Source organism: Primulina huaijiensis, unplaced genomic scaffold, assembly GCF_012295235.1.
Source record: "Primulina huaijiensis isolate GDHJ02 unplaced genomic scaffold, ASM1229523v2 scaffold40231, whole genome shotgun sequence".
In the NCBI taxonomy this organism is placed as follows: Eukaryota; Viridiplantae; Streptophyta; class Magnoliopsida; order Lamiales; family Gesneriaceae; genus Primulina; species Primulina huaijiensis.
Genome location: NW_027359501.1, coordinates 156,409 through 169,040, shown reverse-complemented (window position 1 = coordinate 169,040; position 12,632 = coordinate 156,409). Strand labels below are relative to the sequence as shown.

General features: G+C 32.4%; 1 protein-coding gene, 1 long non-coding RNA gene, 1 other non-coding gene and 1 pseudogene across 3 annotated transcripts; 3 read left to right on the top strand and 1 right to left on the bottom strand.

Moving 5' to 3' along the window:
• Nucleotides 1-195: 195 nt before the first annotated feature.
• On the top strand, nt 196-287 carry LOC140969101 (small nucleolar RNA R32/R81/Z41). Its single transcript, XR_012173886.1, has one exon. It is a non-coding gene; the product is annotated as a small nucleolar RNA R32/R81/Z41 (small nucleolar RNA).
• A 388-nt stretch (nt 288-675) lies between these two features.
• Nucleotides 676-2,018, bottom strand: LOC140969064 (uncharacterized). Its single transcript, XR_012173869.1, has 3 exons — nt 1,914-2,018; nt 1,631-1,685; nt 676-1,167 (listed from the first exon to the last, which is right to left on the bottom strand). It is a non-coding gene; the product is annotated as an uncharacterized lncRNA (long non-coding RNA).
• Nucleotides 2,019-3,434: 1,416 nt separating this feature from the next.
• On the top strand, nt 3,435-4,260 carry LOC140969080 (abscisic acid receptor PYL12-like). Its single transcript, XM_073430297.1, has one exon. It carries the CDS (start codon nt 3,547-3,549, stop codon nt 4,174-4,176), a length of 630 nt encoding a protein of 209 aa, XP_073286398.1. The 5' UTR covers nt 3,435-3,546; the 3' UTR covers nt 4,177-4,260.
• A 2,403-nt stretch (nt 4,261-6,663) lies between these two features.
• On the top strand, nt 6,664-9,169 carry LOC140969070 (protein trichome birefringence-like 34; annotated as a pseudogene).
• The last annotated feature ends 3,463 nt before the right edge of the window (nt 9,170-12,632 follow it).

The following is a 12,632-nucleotide window of genomic DNA, read 5'->3' as shown; positions in this document are numbered from 1 at the left end:
TCTGCTATTGGTCACTTCTTCGATTTTAATTCTTCTGGGTTGAATTTGGATTGGGAAATTAGGAATGAGCACAGAAATCAGGTTGAAAATTCTCGATTTTTAAATCTTTTTATTAGATTTGTGGATTTAATCAACGCAAATACTTACAGGTACACTTCTAAAACTGTTTTTGTGGGTTTAAAGTATTTATTTGAAGGATAAAAATGATGAAAGTAAACGATGGTGATGGTTAATTCCACTTGATCAAGATTTCAATTTGTTTTCGCTACGTTCTTTCTGATTTATCCTGCATCAGCTTTTATTTTGTTTCTTGTTTTTGTTTTCAAATTCATTTTTATTAGGTTTTGTTCTATTTTCTGAAATATAAAACCAATCTCTGTTCATTTGAGACCCAAAACAATAATTTAAGTTTTGACTCGAATCTGAATTTGAAATAGATACGTTTTCTGTCGGACTTTTCAAAAACTTGTGGAATTTCCTCTGAATGAAATAATAGCTCATTTAGATGTGTAGAATTTGCAACAAATTGGAGCTCCGAAATGTCAGTTAACTCGTATTCGAGCTTATGGCAAGTATATTGACTTTCGTTCTATCAAGGTCTGCTCGATATGGTTATTTCTGCACTTGGTTTATTTATCAGACAGAAAACCCGTCTGTAAGGGAAGCAAATGCAACAAATTTCAACCACACAGACTATTATCGAACACAAAGATTCCACTAGTCAAATTACACCAATAATAAAAGAATAATAAAAAAAAGATGCAAAATTTAAAAGGAATTACATCAAACGACCATCTTAGAATTTTTCTATGCTTATACCATCTCTAAGAACCTCATAAGCATCTCTGTTTCGAGATTTCTTCATACCAGCGGTGAAACAGAGCTTTGAATTCTCAGATGAAATAGATGTCACTTTTACCCACACCATCACTTTAGTTTTGATTCCGTCGATGTCTGACAACTTGCCTTTCTCCAGATAACAAGTTACAATGGTGGAGAATCGCAGTACGGATGAATCTTTGTAACCCACTTCACATATTGATGGAATGTAAACAGTAAGCTTTCTAGTCTCCTCGTTGAACTCATAATGGGTCGTGTCACGTGGGAAGATGCCTTTTGCAAGGTCATACTCCTTGAGGAGGTCCGGCAATGGCTTTTGCATTTTTCCTGGTTCAGACAAGTTTCGCATTCATGGATCTATACAATAAAAACTAGCACATGATAACTTCAAGGGAGCTACATATTGAGTAATCAAAGCATAACTCTTTGTAACTAACGTAAGCGATGACACAGTACAGAAAAAATTTTATTCTCCTTTTTCTTTCACCAGTAAAAAAATTCATTTGAGAAATTTGATAGCAGCCATTCAATCCACTTGAATCATTTCTACTGATGCTGCTTGTACGAATTGTTCTAGATCAACTTTGTTGATATGGGAAACCATGATACAGCAGAAGATTGACACTAACTCGTGTTAATGCAGCCGAGTATATAGCCATCACAACAAACAGATGTCAAGCTGTTTTAATCTTCCATAAAAAACTTAATACAAAAAAGGTAAACTCCTTCGTTCATTTGAAGAAAAATGAAAGTAGGAACACCAAAGTAACTTGGGAAGACGAACATTAACCTTTCATCTTGTTAACCATCCCCTTGGCTCCCCCTTCAATACTGCTTGACAATGACTGACAAAACAAAACAAAGGTCAGTGTGAAACCAAAATGCAGAGGACATCTTACTCATTAAAAGTAAATTCAATCACAATAAACAACAAAAAGTCTCTTAGAATAAAATTTTCAGCACAATTACTTCAGCCGACATTAGTATATTAAAGATTACACTTCATGAGTAAAATTCTTTAATCATTCAAATTTCAATTGGCATTTCAGAGCAAAGACTGAAGAAATCTGAACCTATACATCATTCGTAAACTTCACTGAGAAGCACAGCAAAGTTGAGACCAAAAAACGTTGCCATAGTTCTTCTCAATTGAGGAGTTGAGATTTGATTTGGGTTCAACTTCATGCTAAAACTTTCTCATGATTTGTTCATGCCAGCCATCTTTTCAGGCGTCAGATTCCAAGAATCACACGTAAACTTTCTGATAATGCATTATAACCATCACTCAGCAGATTATTTAAACGTGATTTTTTTTTTTGAGGATATTAAACATGAATATTTCATCGTGTAAGCAAAGAGCCATTCCTTGGTATCAGTCAACCCATAGATACCCATAAGCAAACGGAAAATATAAGTGAATTTTCACACGAATAACAATTTATTGTCTCGTCCAACAGCCAATGCTTTCGGAAAGTACACGATAATCGCAAGTACACAGATGCAAATCATCGTCTGAAACTCACAAGATCATAATTGACCTATATCTATTATTAAGACCAACAACAAAATCTATTTTGGTGTAAATTTTACACTAAAATAGTGCGATTTCTGCACCAAATACAGCATTCATCTTCAATCTATTTACTTCAAATCTTACGCCAAAAAGAATATTCTCGAAATTCAAGCGCCATCAAATTCAGCACACACAAAAGCCAAACAAACCAAATTTCAGCAGACAAATGAGAAATGAAAGTGAAAATCCGTAAACCCAAAGAAACAACAGAACTTAAAAACAATAATCCCACGTTACATGTGTTTGGATAAAATAAAACATTAAATTTGATGTGTTTGGTATTATAAGATAATTTAATATGACAATTACAAAAAAAAACATAACACTATAAAAATAACATAACATATTATTAATTAAACAATAGCTATAACTACAATTATAATATTGTATAATATCAGTATTATTATAATATCTTTTTAGTGCAATATATTTACATAAATGATTACTTTTTTATTATAATGAAATTAAGATTTGATCATGTAATGTCAACTAATTTGTGAGAAAAATATCATGTTTTATTTATTTTTTAATATTAAATATCATTTAAGTCGAAATACTTTTAAAATATAAATATATCGCTCGTGTATTATGTTACACCACCGTTACATGTGTATGTGAAGATTTTATTTCGAATTATTCAATTTTCTATATTTTAGTTTGAACTTGACATTTGGTCGTATATGAATCTCTTATTTTCTACACAAACACGTTTTTTGGTCAAATTCAGTACACGCAATATACTCGTGTTCAGGCTCAAAATGAACTAGGCCCTTGCGCGAGATACGAATTTTCAGTAGATATATCAATCTGAATGAAAATATTGATTATGTATGTCTTTATTAATTAATACATAAATATATAGTGAACCATTTAGTAAAATAAATAAATAAATAAATAATATTATATGAGGGTTGTTCCGTAATTTTAGATGGAGCAAGTGGAATTTTTTATATAAAGAAAACATCAAGTGGGTCTTATTTCTAATGACATATATCTTCTAAACACATCTATTGCTTCTTTTCTATCAACCAGCCAATAAAATCAATTTAATTCACTTTTAGTCCGTCATCTCATCTCTCTTTCCTTTCGTCGATTGTAAAACAAGAAAATCAGTCAGAATCGCACTACGAAAAATGCCTTCCGATCTCCCTAAATCTTCCCTTTTACTACAAAGAATCAACGAAGCTCCTACCACCGCCTCCGCGGCCGCATGCAAACAATCCTACTGCCATCCCACCGCTGCCCAGGTCACGGACCACGTCGCCGGATACCACCACCACGATGCGAGAGCAAACAAGTGCTGCTTCGCCGTCACCCGACACATCTCCGCCCCAGTCTCGGCAGTATGGTCAGTCATCCGCCGCTTCGACAACCCACAAGGCTACAAACACTTTGTCAAGAGCTGCCACGTCATCCTAGGGGACGGTGGCGTGGGGACCCTACGTCAAATCCGTGTCATCTCCGGGCTGCCCGCTGCCAGCAGCGTCGAGCGGTTGGAGATCCTGGACGATGAGCGGCATGTGATCAGCTTCAGCGTAGTGGGTGGGGAACACCGGCTGGCCAACTACCGGTCCGTGACCACCCTGAATGAGGCGGATGACGGCGGTGGAACGGTGGTCGTGGAGTCCTACGTTGTTGACGTGCCGGATGGTAATACTAAAGAAGAAACCCGAGTTTTTGTGGACACCATAGTCAAATGCAATCTTCAGTCCTTAGCTCAGATCGCTGAGAAATTAGCCAGACGTAACCCTTCTTCATATTAACATTATTTTAATATAAATTGTTCTCAGTTATTTCTAGTGGATTCTTGTTCTTTGAATATAATAGTTTTGTTTGTAAATTTTTAATTAGCATATTTGTCGTTTATAAATCAGATTATATAGTTTAAGGAAAATTAAAAATAAAACATTATTATTATTATCGAAACTGCAAGTTGGCTGTCCAAAATGTCAGTAGATTCACCAACTTCATATCATATATAATATATTATGATAAGAGGTAAGAGAGTCATCCCAATCTTTATCTGATTAGTCAAATCTATTGATATTCACGATAAGAAGTAGTAATATTAGTTTAAAAAGTAATTTTTCATGGATGACTCAAATAAGATATATCTCTCACAAACTACGATATGTGAAATCGTCTCTCATATATTTTTGCCTATATTATATATTAGCGCAAGTTGCTTTGGGTCTTTAATTGACTTTAATGCAAGTAGCTTTCTTCCTCTCCAATTTCTTTTATTTATTTATTATTATTATTTTAAACAGTTTTAATATATCGAACTTCTCTTGTTTTTTCTTCCTCTCAAGCTCACAAATTCAAGCATGTGAAATTTCAAGTTTTACTATACAGTGATTGATATATAGAGATAAAAATTTCTAACATGTGAAACTTGAATTTTGAATTCATACTTCATTTACAAATTCAATTTAAAACGATAACACCCAAATTCTGTCCGGCCCACTGCTAACCGGGTTGGGTTTGATCATTTTCCAGATTGGAATGGGCTTCGTTATTCTGTCCGGCCCACTAAATGATCAGAATAATGGACCCCATTCCAATTTGGAAAATTATCAAACCCAACCTGGTTGGCAGTGGGTATGAAATAGTCTTTGTATATCATATTTGAAAGTGTCAATTTTATTTGATAAAATAGATTTATTTTTTGATAAAATAGATTTATTTTTTTTAAAAAAAAATTAATATATTGTTAGACATACACTATATGTCAGTCTATCTTTTTACTTACCCTCAAATAGCACAAGATATAAATATGTATGTGTTAGATCAATGATTTATCTAATACATATTGAAAAATAACGTCAGTGTATTTACAAGTAGAAGAAACTATAAATATGTACGTAGTTTAAACATTTAAACATATAATTTTTGTAATAATTCATTAAAATATCTCGTGAATGGATTTGTGGATATCGGACATTGCAATATTTGCAATTCATTGATTTGAAATACAATCCAAACGCAACCTAAATCTCCGTTTGGTTCAAATTTAGAATTAAATATTTGAAATAACTTATACTGCATTTGGATTGATGAAGTTGGATTTATGAGAGGACTTCAAATCAAAGCGTTTGAAATTCATAGATTTGAAATGATTAGGTTGAGGAGTGAATTTGAAATTAAAACATAAAAATGTACTTAGTTAACATAAGATATTTTAAATCCTTAATTATAATTATAATAGCTACCCTAAAGTTCAATTCAAATCCCCTTCTCAAACTTTCAAATCAATGGATTTCAAACTTTTAGCAAATTTTATTCCATCATCCCAAACGCAAATAAAGTTATTAAAGTCGTATTTTCTTACTAACATCTTTGAAATTTCTCGATTCAAGTATAAAATTCTTTTTAAAACAAGGGTTTTTCTTATCGTGGCTTCTCCACATACTTTAAATTGTAAAAAATCTCAATTTTCGGTTAAAACATAAAAAAATATTTCGATATAAATTATAATTTTCAAATACGACTATATATTATGCAATAGCATGTGCGAAATCTAATAATTGACAGCGCACATGTTGAGATTTTTTTCAATATAATTTCAAAATATATATACTTCAAATTTTTTGAAACTGAAAGCAGTTTGATTAGCCAATGGAAAACAACCTCTTGCTTGCACGTTTTCACAATAATGACATTCTTTATTATATATATATATATATAATAAAGAATGTCATTCTCGAGTGTTTTATGTACGTATAATGAATGATTCATTTTTATTTATCATAAAGTACAGAAAACACTGATGCTAAATGAGTTTAGCTTAAAGTTATTTTCTTTCTTGAAATTAAATATAAAGTTTCATTAAATTAAAAGGTCCTGTTTGTACAGAAGAGAAAGTAATATCAAGAAACATATACAAAATTTTAAATATTAGGGTGGAATGACGACACACAATCTATAATATATATTTCAAGTAAATATTTTACTAATATACTGAATAATTTGATAACCATATGAAGAGGCTCCAATGATTAATCACAATTTTCATGCAAAATATAATTTATTTGATAAATTAAAGTATTCTAATATGATTTGCATGAAGCATGTATAAATATCAGTGACACTCATCAGAGAATACATACGTAATCAAAAAAAGACATGAAAATGGTTTTCAAAAATTTGAAAACTAAGGTGCATTACGCTAGAGTCCTATACATTGTGCAGCACTTCTATGCGGTTTTGTTTGTTTCACTTTCGAGAATCAAGGAATATTAATAGTTCAAATGTATAGCAATCAAGAGAAGATAGTATCGGGATGTAGGCAAGAGCAAATTGAGCCGGAAAAAGAAGGCTGCGACTTGTTTAATTTTCTGGTAAATGAGTTCAATTATGACAGCAAAGTGGACCCTTTATAGAAAGAGGGAGAGTGTTCATTCATGGAGAGTGATTTTGTTTGTGTGAAGTATGGAAGAAAGGATCTGAAGTATCAGAATTGGCGATGGCATCCTCATCATTGTGATCATCCTAGATTCTTTTCTCTATTTTAATTTACAAAAAAGACACGCCAAGAGAAATAATTTAAGTATTATGTATATGATCGAATTCTTGCCGTCGTAAATTTTTTTTTAAACTTAAATAGTTTAAGCATCACCTGTCGATAATTGTTATGCCAGATAAACAGATATACAGGGCTGTAGATGCAATTAGTTGTTGCTGTCTAACATTTTATTTTCAAATAATTGCACCAACTTGTAACCATCTCGGCGATCAAACAAATGAACTTTGTTTTTATTACAATTGTTGGACCGAGATACCCTTCTTATATCATGTACGTCACTACAAAAAAACGGGCAGAATAGCGACGGTTTTTAATAAACCGTTGCTTTTGTTGCGACGGTGTTTTATAAACCGTCGCTTTCAAAGAGTAGCGATGGTGTTTAACAAACCGTCGCTATATTAGCGACGGGTTTTGACATACCGTCGCTCATTGAGCGACGGTTATTAAACACCGACGCTATAATAGCGACGGTTATTCATAAACCCGTCGTCTACTAAAATAAGCGACGGTTTATCTAAAACCGTCGCTCCTATAGCGACGGTTTTACAACAACAGTCGCTATATTAGCGACGGTTTCATGACACCGTCGCTCTACGGTATAATAAAAAACTGTCGCATTATTTTGCGACGGTTTATATAATCCGTCGCCATATGCGACAGAATTTCTAAACGGTCGCCAATAGCGACAGATTTACGTAACCGTCGTCGATCTAGATCGGCGACGGTTTCTCAAAAACTGTCGCTAATGGCGACGAGTTTTTCGACTACCGTCGCTATAATTCTTTTATATACCGAAGTTCGCGAACACCTTACAGCGATTTCGCCTATTCGGATTTTTTTCTTTTAACGAGACTCTATCAATTTTTTCGTATTTTCTGTTTTTTTTACTTGTACTAACATTTTTTTGTATTAATTTCGTAGATTTGCTCATCGGTGTAATCTTTCAGCGTTACGTGGATCTGCATATCTTCGCGCAAGTAAGATTTTTAAATTTTTTTTTTATCGAAAATTTAATATTTGTGGTGTATGTATTTATGAAATTTTGCTTAGTATTTTTTTTATGATTTTTATTTTTTTAACGGAAAACCTAGCTTAATTAAGCTACGGTTCTTTAAAAAACCTTCACTTTATATAGCGACGGTATTTCGATAAACCGTCGCTTAATATAGCGACGAGTTTTCAAACACCGTCGCTTAGTGTAGCGACGGTGTTTTAGAAACCGTCGCTTTCATTCAGCGACGGTTATTTAAAACCGTCGCTTAATATAGCGACGGTATAATTTAAACCGTCGCTATATTAGCGACGGTTGAATTTACCCCGTCGCTATATTAGCGACGGTCTTGTTAAGAAAAACTGTCGCTCCAGGCGACGGTTTTTGAGAAACCGTCGCTGCAAAATAGCGACGAGGCCTCCTGTTACGGTTTTTCAAACCGTCGCTAGAACCGTCGCTTAAACTTTTTAGCGACGGTTTTAGCGACGGAACCCTTTTTTTTTGTAGTGTACTATAGCTGACGATAACAATGCAAACATCCAACAAATTAATTAAACTATGTACTTAGTTGCCCGAAATATTTTGATCGTGTTTGTTTTTCACCATGTTTTGAGGTTCAATGACACTAAATTATTGGAGAAAATAAGAGGGAAAAGGATCGTGTTTGTAGGCGATTCTTTGAACAGAAATCAATGGATAACAATGCTTTGTTTGATTGAGTCGACTCTTAGCTCATCATCCTCTAAATCAGTCATCAGCACGGGGAATTTATTCAACCTTGAGGCAAATGTAAGACAACGTTTTCTTTTCCCCTTAAAAATTAAAGAAATAATTTTTTTTTAAAAAAAAGGTTATGATTTATTGATCTGTTCATATTTATAACGATTTTAAACAATTTTCTTGGTTTATATACATGAAGGAATACAACGCCAGCATAGGGTTTTACAGGTCTCCATTTCTAGTTGAATATAACAATGATGATCCATACTTCCACCGGCTAAAAAATCGCGTAATTCGAGTCAAGGCCATTGAAAAGCATGCTAGGCTCTGGAGTTATGCAAATATACTCGGATTTGACTCGTTCATGGTGGGTAGTGCCATCAATGATAATCTTGTAAGTACATTACATTCCAAGAAACTAATAGCACGATAGCTTTCCCTGCTTCATGTAGCGGTATATATCTAATGCGTGAACTGTGTCAGGTGGGGTTCATTTGGGAGCCCCNTATATATATGTTAATAATAAAGTCGAGTATAGTTCGTTAACATGGCAGGGGCAAAGATTGGGACAAGGAGCACGGTGCAAAAGAGCCTATTCTAGACGAGGGGCATTAGGGGTTTACCACGAATGGCAGCTTCATGCACGCAGCGGAATCCGCGATACAGAGGCTGGCCGCGCGAGGCCTAAAAGTCGAGTATCTGAATATAACACAAATGTCGGATTACAGGAGGGATGCTCATCCATCCATTTTTGAAAGTTTTTTCACAATGTAAGTGAAGAGCAACTAAGGGATCGGAGAAGTTAAATTGCACGGGATAAATTGTGTTAAAGTCTCACTTGAGAAAATGTTGATAATAAAAACAAATTTGTGTCAAATATTCACATAATCTACAACTCAAACACCTTGAGCTCAATTAATTTCTTTTTGTTGGTGATATGAAGCATTGGTTTATTCTTCAAACGGGTCACACATATCGATATTTGCAATTCAAAAATATCATTTTTAGTACATAGATATTATCAAATAAAATGATAAACATGTTAACGATATTCAATGTCATTTTATCGACGTCGTATCAATACTTCGATAAAAAAAAAGACTAAAAGTGAGAATGAAAACCAACTTTTACAAAACTAAAAATGTAACTTGTAAACTTAACTGACTAATTTTTTTTAAAAAAAGGTCAAGTTATAAGAACACTTTTTTTTTCTCATAATACAAATATGACTTAATATTAACATAAATGTTAATATACAATCGAACGTTTTTCGTTTTAAGCCGATAATAATACAATTTTAATATTTTAAATTATATAACCGTCCAAACACACAATTATTACACCCCCAATAATTAATTAATACCATCAAAATCTAACATACTAGGAAGAGGGACCATGGCATTAAATCATAGCAATTATGGGAATAGACTTGTGGTGCTCGAGGGGGCAAGGACCATATGCGGAAGCAGGAATTTCAATTTATGATCAAAATTATAAAAAAATTCACATAGTTATATATATATATTTTTTATTTAAAAATCACATACAGTATGTGAAGTTGAATTTTACACTTAGCAAAAATTTTTGTGAGACAGTCTCACCGGTTGTATTTTGTGAGACGAATATCTTATTTGGGTCATTCATGAAAAAAATATTATTTTTTATGCTAAGAGTATTATTTTTTATTGTGAATATCGGTAGGATTGACCCGTTTCAGAAATAAAGATTCGTGAGATCGTCTAATAAGAGACTTAGTCTTTACCGTTTTGAACAAATACGGATAAAATATTTATAAAATATCACATTAAATACAGTCATTATTTTTTTTCCCTGTGTTACATCCCTTGGTTACTACGTATGACCCCACTTACTGCCATCAAACCGATCATCATTGTACTTGCACATATTTATTTACTTAACCCCCCGGTTTGGTTTCGCCAGAGGGACCATTCCCAATACTTAATTTTCTTTCAGGGCAATCATTTTCTCAAGAAAACGATGGCTGAAATTTACATATATTTCTGTTTGTGTATTATAAATAAATTTTTTTCAAAAAAAAAAAATTTATTGTATTGAAACTAGAGAAAATAATTAGCAAAGGGAATTTATGACATTTAAAAAATAATTAGACAAATTTTATATTCAAAACTATTTATTTTGGGTTTAAGCGTGTAACCGGCAAATTCTGAAATTGATGCACCCCACCCCACCCCACCCCACCCCACCCCACATATAAATATATTCCCATCATAAAACACCAAGTTTGTAGACAAAAGTTCGTGCATGAGAGCTTCCACCACATCTTTTCGGACCATCTCAGACCTCTGTTTCAATATTTATTTCTTCTATTTCAGATATATTCCACATATCAAAATGGGATAATAAATTAGAAAAAAGTTTATTGGCTACGGCATATGGACTTTAATTGCAGTTTATAAGGAAGGATATTATAGGGATTATTTTGTGATTTTTTTATGGGTTTTTTTTATAATTTTCAGAAAAGTTTGAGGATTTTACTTAAGAAATAAAATAAAAGCTAGAAAAATGAGAGAATACAATTTGGAGATATTGGAAAATTAAAATTACATTTATAACCAAAACAAAAAAAAAGAAGAAATTGTAACAGATATCACTTGGCAAGTTGATTACACTAAAAGGGGCCCTGACATATATTTCACCAATCCAGCCAGTTGCTGGGCCTACCGCTGGAGTTAATTAATATTTGATTTTTTCCATCATTAATTAAAATTTTATTCGATAGTCAATCAATGTGTGAATACGGAATATTCGTAGAAATTAGAAAAAAGTAGCAAAAATTCTCTAATAATTTTTTCCAACCCATCAAATATTACTTAAAAGGATAAAAATTTGTTTGAGACAGTCTCACTAGTCGTATTTTGTAAGACGGATATCTTATTTGAGTCATCCATGAAAAAATATTACTTTTTATGCTAAGAGTACTATTTTTTATTGTGAATATCGGTAGGGTTGACACGTTTCAGAGATAAAGATTTGTGAGATCGTTTCACAAGAAGCATACTCAACTTAAAGTGAGGTTAGCCTATCCCACCCGTCGAATAAAATGATTGAGTTGACAATATCTCAAGTGCACTAAATAGATCAATTATGGCACAAAAAATGTCAAATTGATTTATTATATTTTCGATTTGAGAGAAAATAGTTGAATGTCTTGATTGATTATGCGAATTTAATTACTTTTGCGAATACAATTCAGCGATTGTTTATAGTTTTTAGACTCATTATTTTTATCATTACAGATATTATATATTATTATTAGTATTTATTTAAGATTGTATCCGATTGGTAGTACCCAATTGTTTGAGAAACCTATTATTAATTAAAGCCAAAGAAATCTATATGATCTCGAATAAAAATATCATAAATGATTAATTTTTAGAAAATTTGATATTTTAATATTTATTTATGTATTAAATATCTAAAAAATAATAAAATATTTAAATTTTCCACAAAAAGATGGAAACTTTATCGATTACTGAACACAAGTCGTATCTGACTTCGATTTTATTGTTGAATGAAATCATGATCACTCGAAGATTTGGGCTGTTGCCTAAAACTAGGACCTAGATAGGGGTACGAGCCTCTCAAATTTGTCTGGTCGTATCCGTGTTTTATTTTAGTTATATTTATTTAGAGTACGTATTTTGTGAGACGGTCTCACAAATCTTATTTGTGAGACAGATCAACCTTACCGATATTCACAATAAAAAGTAATACTCTTAGCATAAAAAATAATATTTTTTCATGAATGACCCAAATAAGAGATCTGTCTCACAAAATACGACTTGTGAGATCGTATCACACAAGTTTTTGTTATTTATTTAAGTTAGAAACACTTATTTAATTTTACAAAAATAATCATGCCATGAGATACATATGTATTAATTTCACATAAAATTTTGGTGATCAACTAAGTATAATGATTAAAAGTTTTTTCCCTTGGA

Coding starts and splice junctions, on each gene's coding strand:
- LOC140969080 (XM_073430297.1), top strand. CDS start 3,547: ATGCCTTCCGATCTCCCTAAATCTTCCCTTTTACTACAAAGAATCAAC.